This window comes from Heteronotia binoei, chromosome 6 (genome assembly GCF_032191835.1).
Source record: "Heteronotia binoei isolate CCM8104 ecotype False Entrance Well chromosome 6, APGP_CSIRO_Hbin_v1, whole genome shotgun sequence".
Lineage (NCBI taxonomy): Eukaryota > Metazoa > Chordata > Lepidosauria > Squamata > Gekkonidae > Heteronotia > Heteronotia binoei.
In genome coordinates, this window is record NC_083228.1 from 39167461 (window position 1) to 39180053 (window position 12593).

At 44.1% G+C, this 12593-nt stretch overlaps 1 protein-coding gene across 1 annotated transcript; it reads right to left on the minus strand.

Annotated features, from left to right (window-relative positions):
• Positions 1-4074: 4074 nt before the first annotated feature.
• Positions 4075-12196, minus strand: PPP1R3C (protein phosphatase 1 regulatory subunit 3C). Its single transcript, XM_060241311.1, has 2 exons — positions 11948-12196; positions 4075-6651 (listed from the first exon to the last, which is right to left on the minus strand). The coding sequence occupies exons 1-2, from the start codon at positions 12100-12102 to the stop codon at positions 5703-5705; spliced, it is 1104 nt and encodes a 367-aa protein (XP_060097294.1). The 5' UTR covers positions 12103-12196; the 3' UTR covers positions 4075-5702.
• Positions 12197-12593: the final 397 nt, after the last annotated feature.

Consider the following 12593-nt stretch of genomic DNA (forward strand, 5'->3'; position numbering starts at 1 on the left):
CAGGTTCCACCTGGAGCCTGGCATCCCTAGCTCATTAAGAACATGCCTGCAGGTATTCTTGCTGCCTTGTTGCTCCACACTAGGTGTTTATATGGCTGCCATTACACATACCACCTCCCCCTTTTCCTGACTTTGGACTAATTCTGCACTTAGCACTTCCCTCTCTTCTGTGCGGGGCTCCTCAAGGCAGCTCTTTTTTTTCCAGATCCTGCATTGGCATCTCTGGAGCGGAGCTGCGTGTTCCCTGCTTGCTCCCTGCGCCGCACAAACTTGAGAATGAGAGCAGGACAAAGGCTAGTGTGGAATCAGAAGGGTGGCAGCCACTACTTGAAGTGCTAAATAGACAGGCAAAGAGTGTCCCAGTTGATGCTCCGCTTCCCAAAGGTCCACCCACCTACCCACCCACACACACACGTGCCAATCCAATCCAGTGGATTCAGCCTTCCTGCGAGGCCCATGGCCAGGACTTCTGCCCCACACTTTGCTTGCTGTTACTTTTTAATCTCTTAGCAGCTGTTTCATTAAGCCAATGCCTGCTATACCTTTCCCAGAAGGGTTCCTGATCACGGAAGTTATTCTGAGTCCTTGAATTGAGTGTAAGATCCTGGGTATCTTGTTCCAGTGGCATGACAACCTCACAGCATTGGACTCTTTAATCCATATTGTAAGCATTTGCCCATTTCCAGAGTCACAGAAAACCACCCATACAGTTTATTATTTCTATTTTCATATTGTTGTGTCTTGCTTATTTTTTCTTGAGCATGAGCAAAATAAACCATGGCCCATGTAAAGTATACTCCTTCCACAAATCATGTTAAACCAGAGACATAGCATGACAAAATGGTAAGTTACTGCTAGTAACCTGAGATTTGAACGATGGGGCTTCACGCAACATTAGTCTTGTCTCAAAGGGAAGAAACAACTATTTCTTTTTCTTTCTTTTCGCACCCGCCCCTCCCCGTGGCTTGCATTAAAGCATAACAATAAGACAACAGGCTATTAACTTTTTTCTACAGTAATGGTACCCCAATAACCTGGAACAGTCACTAGTGCTAACTATTCTTGCTTTTTGTTAGTTGAATGCACATGATGGCCATATGGCTTTGCCTGTGCATTTCTTCCTTCCTTCAATTTACACATCATGGTTGCATAGAGCAGGCTTAATTTGCCCTGTAGCAGTGAGCTATCTCTTGCCTTTGATAATTTGAATTTGGCAACCCTATTTGCAAACGGTCAGAGGAATGCTGGAGGGAGGGAAATGGGGAGGTGCACAAATGCATCGAACCCAGGGCAGATAAGAAAAGGAAAGGTCCAGCAGATAACTCATGTGGAAATGGCCTTTCTTGTTCAGTAAAGTGTTACTAAATTGAAATGTTTCTCTGTGCCTGAAAGCAAGTTGGAAATGGGTTGGATTCTGCTTAAAAGTCCTATGCATGCAGGAGCAGGGGCAGTTGATACCAATCTCTTCCTACTGCAGACCTTAGACTCCCTTCCACAAGTTGTTCCTAGGGTTCTCCTCCATCCTCCAGGAGCAGCATTTAGGCTTCAGTAGAGGGAGGAGGTGGAGAAGTCATGCTCCATTAGGCATACTATTTGCCTGCTTCAGGCAGTCATTCTTCCTCCCCACCCCCAGGGCTAGTGGGAGAACAGTGGGGGGCAGAAATGACATTGCATACAATGGTGGTGTCATATCCACCACTTGCCCCAGCCCCAAAGCTCCTGATGCTCTGTGGATGAAATCCTTCCATCCACAGAAATTTCAGATGGGATCTAAGCCCCCTTAGTATTTTTTTTTTCTGGTGAATTATATAGGGTTCTAAAATAGATCAGGGCTGCTATGCTGTCATATAGAGAGGCATTTGTGATAGCTGCGCCACAGATTTTAAAATTCCTTCTTTGGAGATCTCTAATGCTGACCATTCTTAAGCTATTCCCAAAACTGTTGTAGAGGACATATGGAATGCAGGGGGGCCATTTTGGGCAGAGACTTTTTAAATAGGGCTGCCAGTTAGCAGCTGGAAACCAGGGGGAATCTGGGGAAGGGGGCAGATGCTATAAGGTAAAACAATAGAGTTTTATGGCAATTCCTGGAGAGACTTGACATCATATCTGGGCGTTCCCTGGAAGTGATGTAATACCATCCTCCTAGGGCAATTTTTTTTCCTGACCGCCAAAGTGTTGGTGGACAGTGGGCACTGAGGGCTGGCAAACAGCAAGCCTAGAAGAGAATCATAGCATTAAGAGCATTTTATTCAGCTGTGATTGCCGCTGTTCTGACTTGGTTGCTTTTCAAACCAATAAAAGCTCAGTAACTCATTCAGCACACCTTCAAAATTAGTTCAGGCCCAATTCATGTGGAAAAACTTATTCACCCTAGAATTCTGATGTGCCAAGCAGAATAAAGTTAACAAATCAATTGAGACATTTCTGTCTGCTGTAGCCTATAAGTAACATATATACAAGATACAAATATTTCCAGCATTTCTTATTAAATGTGCAACATGCTTTTTCTTCATATTATTTATTTTCAGGGGCTTTCATTCGTAACTATTGAAGCTTGGTCCTGCCTCCTGTTCCGCAGTGCTTTAAAAGAACAGAAGCCACAGCCTAAGATGGTAATGCCTTCCCAGATACATGTAACAAGCATAGGATTCATCTTGGTTAGCGCCCTTTGGTGTACCATGCAAACACTTTATTAAAAACAAAAAACCTTAGCCCACTGATTTGCTTTTATTTAGGAACATTTAAGTTATACTTTTATTCAGGAACATCCTTAAGGGGTTGGAAAACATGGAGCGGAAGTCCTAGAGATTCCTGTCCTGAGCTAAATCATTAATGGTATCACCAGTGTCCTATGCATCCAAATCATATTTGTCACAGTGAGTCGCTCATCTCACAAAAGCATAAGAGCTTGCAGCGTGCTTTTATTTCTACTTCCCTTTCTCCTAGAATGACCTGATGCGGTGTGCTAAATTTATGTCTTAGCCAGTGGGAATTCTTAAGCCAAGTATTTCTCCAAAGAAAATATCACTTATATAATCAAGCCTTTCCACCCCCTCCTTGATCACGCTGTGGCTGACTGCACTCTTAACAGTGTACTGGATCTGCACTACAACCTTTAAGGTATTTTAGGATCCATGGCTGAAGCATGGTGGGGGAAGCTGCATATTTGTGATTGAAAAATGCAAGAATCAGGGTGGGTCTCTGGCAGGTGTGCTATGTCAACATGCATTGTTTGGAAAATAGGCTTTTCAGCCAAGGGTATCATGATAAAGCTGCTTAAACTAAATATTGCCTGTGTGGCTGTCAGCAGTTGGCCTTCCCCTCCCCCCAAGAACAGAGAGAAAGAGAGATTGATGGAATTTCTCCGACAAAGCTACATATGACTGGTCAAAGGGGGAAAATTGCCCTTGTAATGCAAACCCCCCCGTCTTTGCAACTATTAAGGGCTAGAAGCCCACTAATTGTGTTCCAAGAGGAGGGTGCAGAAACATGCACAATTCAGCCTCCCAGGGGTCTTTGTGCTTAAACTACACTTAGCCAAAGTCTGTGTACAAAAAGCATGCTAATTGATTGCTAAAACATATGCTGCAATCATAGATATCACACACCCTTTAGCCTGGCAAGCACAGCCCAAGCTAAGAACACAGCTCTTTCACAGGAGATGGCCATCGGGGTGATGTGGGGTGGTAGGGAAACAACACTGTGGGGTGGTGCTTGGTTTGTACAATGCTGACTCAGCTTCCACCTCCATGGTCTCTCTGCACATGTCACCACTTGTTGATGTGATGCTAGGCCACAACCAAAGAATATTGGGGCATGGCTAACAGTGACACTACATCATAACACAAGTGTGTAAGATCACTGTACAGAGAGTTGCTGAAGAGGTTTTAAGTATTCTGTCCTTTCCAAAAGGTAGATGTCAGCCAATGACTGCTCAGGAAGGAGCAGAAAGAGGAAAATATTAGATATAGCCTGTTGCTGCTTCTTGCTTTCCATCCCTGCTTCTTGCTTTCCATTTTCTCTTCCCCTAGTCAGAAATGTACCATGATGATCAAGTTGAAGCCACCACAATTATCAAAAACACAATTTATTTTAAAAATAATGAATGCACACAGTAGTGAGATACAGTAGAAAAAAAAACAGGTGGAAGAGGTTTTTCCCTTTTTTACAATGCAAATTCCATCTCAGTATTGGCATAGCAAACACTGTGATTTACATTTCCATAGAAAAACACCACTACTACAAAGCAGGAAGAGAACATAGGGATTCATGTGCACTCCCATTTTGCTTTGTCCAATACAATATGTGTCCAAAATTTTGTGCTATTATTTACAAATGTGATCTTTTGGGGGAAAGATTAGTATTTTTATGAAGTCACACACAAAGCTTTCTGCATCTGTAAAAGCTATGGAGAAAATAATGAGGTCTGAGCATGAATTTTTAAAACCTATATCTATTTATGTGCAAGGTGCATACTGTCATTTTAAACTGATTAGCTTGAAAAGTACAACCGCATTATCACCCCTTCAATATGAAGGACTTTTATTTGCTTAGGTTTATTTCACAGTTGTGAAGGGCTAGCCATTGAAGAGTAAGTTATTACTAAAAACCTCTGCAAAAGTGAGCAAGGTAAGGAAGGTAAAGAAACTTTTACAAAGCAAAAAATCAATAGACTAGCCAACAATATCTAGGTTAAGGCATTTTACAAGAGGCAGTCTGTCTGTTAAACTAAATTCTTTATGTAATCTATGGTATTTTCTTTAAGGCATAGCCTGTCTGTCCTGCCTGTGAACTGCAGTTTCACAAGCGTTATGAAAGCAGAACGAGTCCATTGTCTAGCAGGATGGATTTCTACAGCCATGACCATTGAGAGGCCTATTCCCTCAGCACCATCCCCATCCTATGCTGCCTCCTGTCTTCTTTCCTCTACCCTCTCCAAACAGAACATGTGCAGCCTGTCCATATATGAGGGAAAGCCACATCCATTGAATTTTTGTTTGTCATGCAGCTGACTACAGACTAGCAACCCTTCTTCACTCCCACATCTTTGTGAGAAGTACTTGAATTGGAAGGGCTGATGTTCTTTCTTGACATTTTTTCTTGCTGCTTACAGATTCTTGAAGAGTTTTTCATGCGATTTGGGACACCAGATCCCCCACCAAAAAGCTTTACTGTTCCCTATAATACAGTGCTATCACACATCTTCCCCTTCTTTCTCTCCCCTTCAGTCCCACTGAAAGAGAGATACTCCTATCCCAAAATCCTAAAACTATGAATGGTGTTACTATCAAGATTTGTCCAGCCTTGATTTTAGGACCCAGGTTTGGGAGTTCAGCATCTCTCACAGTCTGCGCTACATCTTATATAACAGGCACAATTTTTTTTTGTGGCTCTGTATTCAACATCCCCCTTACAAACAATCATACCTTACAAAAAAGCCACCACACACATAATGTTACTTCCTAACAAGCCTCTCTCATTCAGGCAAGTGACAGTCACATTTATGAACAACCCAGTCTCTTCCTATATGAGGAGACAGTGTCACTGAATTTGTATTCTCTCTCTCAAGTCCATGATGGAGTTAGATTTTTCTGAAGCTGTAACAAGTTGGGTTTGTTTTTTAAGCGGTCAGCAGATCCTTCTAGGAGACCAGTTAATGTTCCACTGCTGACAGGAGATAACTCTGGAGCTTATTTCCTTCACCAATATGGAGAGGCGTTTCCCATCCTCCCCCAGCTTTGCCATTCTGGGAAAAGGCCATTAGATATCCGAGGGCTGCCGAGCTGTTCACAGCCTGTTTCATGCACTTTCCTTGAGGACTTGAGTGTCATACAGTCTTTCTTGGGTGACGCTGGTGCTTGGACACCATCAGACTTCCATTCTGCATGGACAATCTTGTAGTTCTTCCCGTCATTATTGTCCCAGAAGTCACGCTCTCCACTTTGGTAATAGATGCAAAATTCAATCTTTTCTTCTATTGGAACGGCTGGAGGCAAGTCAAGAGCAAAAGAAAAGGTATCGTTGTCAGAGTCTCCATATACATTGTTCATGTAGACGCAATCTATGTCAGAATAAGTCTTCCATGAGTTGTAGGTGATCCGGACCTGTACCTTTTTCTCAAAACTCACATTTTTCACTTTCACAGTCCCTGACACAGCTCTTTCTTGGAGGGTGCAGTTCTCTAGACAGACAAAATTCTTCTGCAAGCGGTTCCGGAAGTCTAAGTAATCAGCTGACGGCTGAGTGAAACCCAGAATCAAGTTCTTTTCTTCATGCAATTTTAAGCCAGCTGTTATGTCTTCAAGATGTAACATATCAAACTGAAGATCCCATGCTGGGTTCTCCTGGAATTCAGAGAATACATGGATTGCAGTCAGCGAGAGACCTTTAGAATCTGCAAAGACCACTCTCTTTTTGCTTCGGCCAGCAGAGCGTTTCCAGTCATTGCTCTGAGACTCAGTCTCACGTTTCACATGGAGGCATGGTCTAAGAGGCTTAAATCGGTCCACAAAGTTTCTTCTCCGATATTCATCCAATGGATTGAGAAAGCTCTTCACAGGTGGAGAACGAGCTAGACAGATTCTCATGGCCACATCTACAGGCATGATGGAACTGGACAGAGGCCTTGGATCCAAAACTTGGATCATTCTGAAATGCAAACACAGGCAGGTTTGGTTTCCTTTTGCATCAGATACATACGGGCAGAAGCTCTGCAAACACTTCCTGACTGCCCTCACCCTCTTCATAATTCATGATTCGATGGCTGCAGGGCTTTAAATAATTTAGTCATAAGCAAGACTAACCAGAACTGTAGATGACAGCAGGCAGAAGAACTGAAGCAATAGTAATATGCTATTCAGGGTACACACGTAGATTCCACTTTGGTTTTGGAATCAGCTAAGGGTTGGATTTTGCACTCTTATTCATCTATGAAAACTCTATGTTAAGGGTCAGAGATACCAGATTTTTAACATTTAGCAGGCAGCCACAGCTTAAGAATACACAAGGATGCTATATGAAATAACAATAGCCATAATCAGCACTCATAACACTTTGAAGCCTTGCCCGGGTGTTTCATGTATGCTCATCCAAAATAAAAACCAGCATTCACAAGTCCCATTTAAGTAGTTAGCTCTATATCCCTTGTTTGTAGTACTTCTTACAAGCCACATTGATGAGCCCTCATATAATGTTTTATGAAGTGCCCTGCAAGATAATTTAAAATACTGTTCGCCTGTGTCTGGAACAATTCAAGCAAAAGACATTAAATAAGTCCCCTGCAGCTCAACAATTTCAGATGTTTCCAGAGACACTAGGGAACTTCTGTGGAAAAGTCTGTTTTCATTACATAGGCGTGCAGTAACTATTCCCCAAGCTCCCTTCATTGTTGCCAATTATGGTTTCCTAGGTTAGTCCTTAAAATAATGCAGAGTTTATGACAGGAACCACTTACATCCTACAATGGCTGGTTTGTTTTGAAGGAAGCTTTTTTTATTGCTGCAGTTTCCCCTCACCCAAAGAAACAAAACCCAAATTGAACCTGAGCGTTGCCAACTTTATAACAGACCCAGTGGATTTGGAGCACCCTAGACTGAATTTGGGGGGAAAGCTCTCAACTATAGCCACTTAATTTTTCAGGAAAGGAGTAGGGAGATAATATACATATTTTTATGTATATATTTTAGTTACCTTGTCCTGCCACTTACTAACAGGAACTTAAGAGACTCCAATTTTGACAAGGTTATGAGGAATCACCAAGTGAAGAGGAGAGAAAGAAGCCAAATCCGCAGACAGCCCTCCCATCCCCCCATCATCATTCTCCAACTCTGCAAGATTAACAGCTACATTTACCACTCCTGAAACGATTCACTTTCCTGTTAATGGAATGTTTGAATCCCCAAAGCAGAAGGTAAGTTTTGCCACTTAAGACTTTACAGTTATTATATTTCATTGTACTCCCAACAGATTAAACCCAACCCTAGAAAACTGGTAGGAACAAAAAGTTGTAAACATGACCAAATAAGAACAATCGCCATACCAGATAGTGGAGAGAGGGCTTCGCTTCCTACCAAAAAAGTGCCTAGTCAGAGCACAGTGTTGCATGCAATAGTCAGCAGCTCGGAATACCAAGTTAAAGAGTGCCAGTGATGCAAAGAGAGCGCCGATCCCACTAAGAACTGAGCCCCAACTGAGTCCAATTCGGATCTGCTCCAAAGCAGGTGTCCAGGTCTGCACTCTACAGCATCCATCAAAGAAACCACTTTACTGTACCTAGCCTCCCAAAACCGTCTTCTCTACCTGTAACGCCAACCCTTTTTAAAATTTCCCTAGTCATGAGGCTTACCTGGTACACCTTTGTTACATGGAACAAACGAAACCCGAGAAGAGCAGGGCAGATGGGCGAGCCACGGAGCAGTCAGGACTACTTCGCGGGCCACCACTAGGGAAGACGTCTTTCCCCCTTGCGGTCTCCCCGCCGCAGCCTTTCACTTGCAGTCTCCCGACCACGCCAGCTGGCTGCTGCCGCTTATCAACCGCTGAGCGGCCTTTTTCACGTGAAAGCGGGGAAGCAGCCAATCCCCTCGCAGGAGAGGCGCCTGCCAAGCAATCAGCGCCGGGCTGGCCTGGCCGTGATCGCGCCCTTGGCAGGAGGTGGGCTGCTCTGCTTGCGGGACTGGGGGCCAAGCGCGGTGCTCTGTTGACACAGCCCCCCTACGCGGCCGCGCCTCCGCCTCGGCTCAAGGTCAGCCCCTGCCGCCCATCGAGGGGTTAATAGGGTCCAGTCAAAGAAGCGCTGTCCCAAGCGTTCCCAACCACCATCGCCTTCCAGTCCAGGTACGGGCTGGCTTGAAACTTGGCGTTCTTAATCGCATAAACTTGCTCCAGAGGAGTCCTACTGAGTCAGCAACACTGCTCCAGGCAGGAGCTAAATAAAGAAAATTGGCTGCAGTGACCATGCACTTTTTTTTTTTTTTTTTTTGCTTTTCTCCTGCACTTCCTCTCTCTGCAGGGAATATTCCAGATGTTTCACCTTAGGTTCCTGTTAATGGAATGTTTTAATCCTCAAGGTTTTAAATTCTGTCAAGCCATTAAGCTTTTCACTCTTCTGTGGCCAATATAACAACTAGGAGACAGGCAGAGGTTCAACGAGTAAAGTTCTCCCACACTGCAGTTATTTTATTTCTAGGGTTGCCAGGTCACTCCTGTCCACCCGCGGGGGATGGGGGAGGGGGATAGAGTTGCCAGATCCAGGTTGGGAAATCCCTGGAGATTTGGGGATGGGGCCTGGGAAGGACAGAGACCTCAATTAAGTACAATCCCACAAAGTCCACCCTCGAAAGCATCGATTTTCTCCAGAGAAACTGATCCCTGTGGTCTGCAGATAAGCTGTAATTCCAGGGGATTTCCCAGGTCCCACCTGGAGGCTGGCATCCTTCTGTGAGTATTGTGCAATTGTTGGAAGGCAAATAAAAAATTAACCACAGTGATTGTACATAGTCACTGTAGATGCAAGATTTATTTTAGTTGGCCTTGTCTGTGCAGGCTTTTAAATTGCAAACTCTGCAGTATTTGATGCTTGCTAACAGCCTTAACTAATGGAGTCTCATTACTGAAGTGACTGCAGACCTCAGCTTTTGGAAGGAGGCCTTAGGCTGCATTGTTTCAAACTGCATACTGCTGGCACCTATGCAGGTTGCATTCAGAAGTGGGTTGCACTGCATTCAATGGGTTTTCTTACACCTAAGCAAGTGCATGCAGGATTGCAGCCTTAGTATCAGTAAGCATTGGACAACAGCCAAACACCTTATTCTGTTCAGGTGACAAACGTATATCCACCACATGCTTTTTTTTTACATGCACAAAGTTATGATAGTTCACAAACTATGAATACACCAGACTCACCTAATCTTTTTCGATCTGATGGGCAACAATTCTGCCAGATCTCAGGCAGAGGTGAGTGGGTCTGTCGCTCTGCTACAGGAGGTAGCTTTTAACTGAAGTTGCCTTTTAACATCTGGCCAAGACAGGCACTGAACAGATACTGTAATTGGGGCAAAGCTTATTGGCTCTTGCAGGCAACTGTCAAAGGCAGGCCTCATTTTGGGCAGGAGCTCAGAAGAACAGAGCTCTGGAACCTCTACATTTTATTGTGCTTTTTCTTTCTAAACCCTCCCAAATAGTTGCTTCTGGACCATTGTTGAAACACTCTGTGAGATTTTTGCTGAACTCTAAGATTTGACAAGCTTTCTAATATTTTCCCCCACAAAAAATGGGAAAATAACCAAAACACATAAAGCAGACAAATGGGAATCTTCATCCTGCTACTGTGGCCACATAGGAGAAAGTAATTTAAAAAGCATGATGGGAGTAAGGTTTTATCATGACAATTCTAATTCAAGAAGGATTTTAAGGTAGATGCTGAGCTGATATAATTTAGTACACCTTCTGGTGATCAGGGATGTTTGGCATATGCAAATGAGTTGTGCTAATGAGCTCCAGCACCTCTTTTTCTACAAAATGATCCCAGGTTAAAGGCATGGGCCATCTGTCCAGAAAAGAAAAAGTGGCATTCCCCTAAGGCCGCATTCACTTCTAACATGGTACACTTGTGCTCAAGTTACCTTAGCATTACTGATGTGAGTGTGATGAGGCTGGCTTAAAGGTCAGCCGCCCACTGGCATACATGAAAGTGGGTCGCACTGATGAGTATGAAGGTAATGTACAGAATTAAGCTCATTTGTGGGAAATGAATATAGGCACTGAAAAAAAGCCAGTATTTGTTTTAAGCTGCATTCTATGGACTGTAAGCATATTCAGTGGAAACAGATGGGACTTCCGAACTGGTTGGGATTGGGGCTCTTGTTCTCAGATCTCCTAAAGCTATAGCAACCTGGTAAGATTCCCACCGTAGGGTAGGTATACCGTTTTCGCACACAGCTTACCTCGCAGTCACAATCCTGTTCCCTCCGCAGTGTCTGTCGGATTTCCCACCATCTGCGCCGGAGTTACAGGAAGTGCCGCGGCTTTTGCGTAGCAAACGTAAACTGGGTTTTAGCGGTTTACGTTTGCTACGCAAAAGCTGCGGCACTTCCTGTAACTTCGGCGCAGATGGTAGGAAATCCAACCAGACGCTGCGGAGGGAACAGGATTGTGACTGCAAGGTAAGCTGTGTGCGAAAACAGTCGTAGTTTGGCCACAGGCCTGGAGAAAACTATCCTGTCTCTTTAAAATAGGCTTAATGTGTTTTGTGGCAGGAGAACCTTATCTTGGCATAGTGCCCATAAAGCAGGGGTAGGGAACCTTTTTTCTGCCAAGGGCCATTCAGATATTTATCATTTGCGGGCCATACAAAATTATCAACTTAAAAAACAGTGCTCCGCCGAGGAAGAATGATTCAGGCCAGCAAAATTAATGCAAATAATTGTTTTTCTATTTGAAGTCATGTGGGGAGAGCCTAATCTGGCACACACACACGGCCTGCTGGCCTAGGCAAATGCATAGGTCTAGGGCTTTTTTGTAGAAAAAGCCCAGCAGGAACTCAGTAGCATATTAAATCACATCCCCTAATATTAGCATATTAGGTCACACCAACAAGTACAAATTGAACTAGTAGCTGACTCCCACCCCCCATCCCTGCCACCTCTCCCTCCCTCCTTTCATACAGAAACTGCAGCTGCTCCCAGCAGACCTTTAAATGCACCCACGTACCCCAGCAGCAGTCCTTTACAATGCCCACCACACAGGCTCCACAGAGAGAGAGAGAGAGAGGAAGGGAGAAAAGAGGTAGAAAGAGAAAGAAAGGGAAGGAAAGAAATGGGGGGAAGAAAGGGAAATGAAATGCAGGGAAGAAAAGGTAATAAAGGTAAACAAGGGGGAAGAATGGTAAGAAAGCGGGATAAAGGGAAAGAAAGAAATGGAAATAAAGACATGAGGGGGAACTTACGTGAACTGTGACAGTAACTTTCCCAAGCCCTGCAGCAATTCTGGGCGGCCAGCCAGACCCCAAGGAGGCTGCTGCACAGTACATCTGGGCCCTGTGATTCCTGCTGGGCCCCACAATCCTCGCTGGCCAGTCAAGCCCCAGAAAGGCTGCCACATGACTTGGTTTGGCCCAGCAATCCCCGAGGGCCACACCAAATGATCTCAAGTGCCATATACAGCCCTCGGGACAGAGGTTCCCGACCCTTGCCATAAAGCCTCTATTAAAGGGAGAGAACTTCTACCCCACCACACCCCTGACACAGAGAAACTGTGGAAGACTTACATGGTAGGAATGGTTAAATAGGAGCCTGGAATTGTCCAGCAATGTCCAGCAATTGTCCAGAAAAAAGGCAGAGAGAGAAGGTTAGTGTATCAGCTGCTGGATAACAGCCAATGTATCTTCAAGATCAGTAATATGTTTTATGGCATTGAGTAGAAAGAAGCATCTGTAACTATGAGACTGTGAGTTTTGTTCTTGCATTAGAATATCCAACTTTGAAGTAAGTCCCATACTGTATCTTACTTCCAAATAATCATGATTAGGATCAAGCTTGTGGGTGTGTCAGAGAAAAAAATCTAGGTCAGTTTACATTTTCCTTGAGTGACAA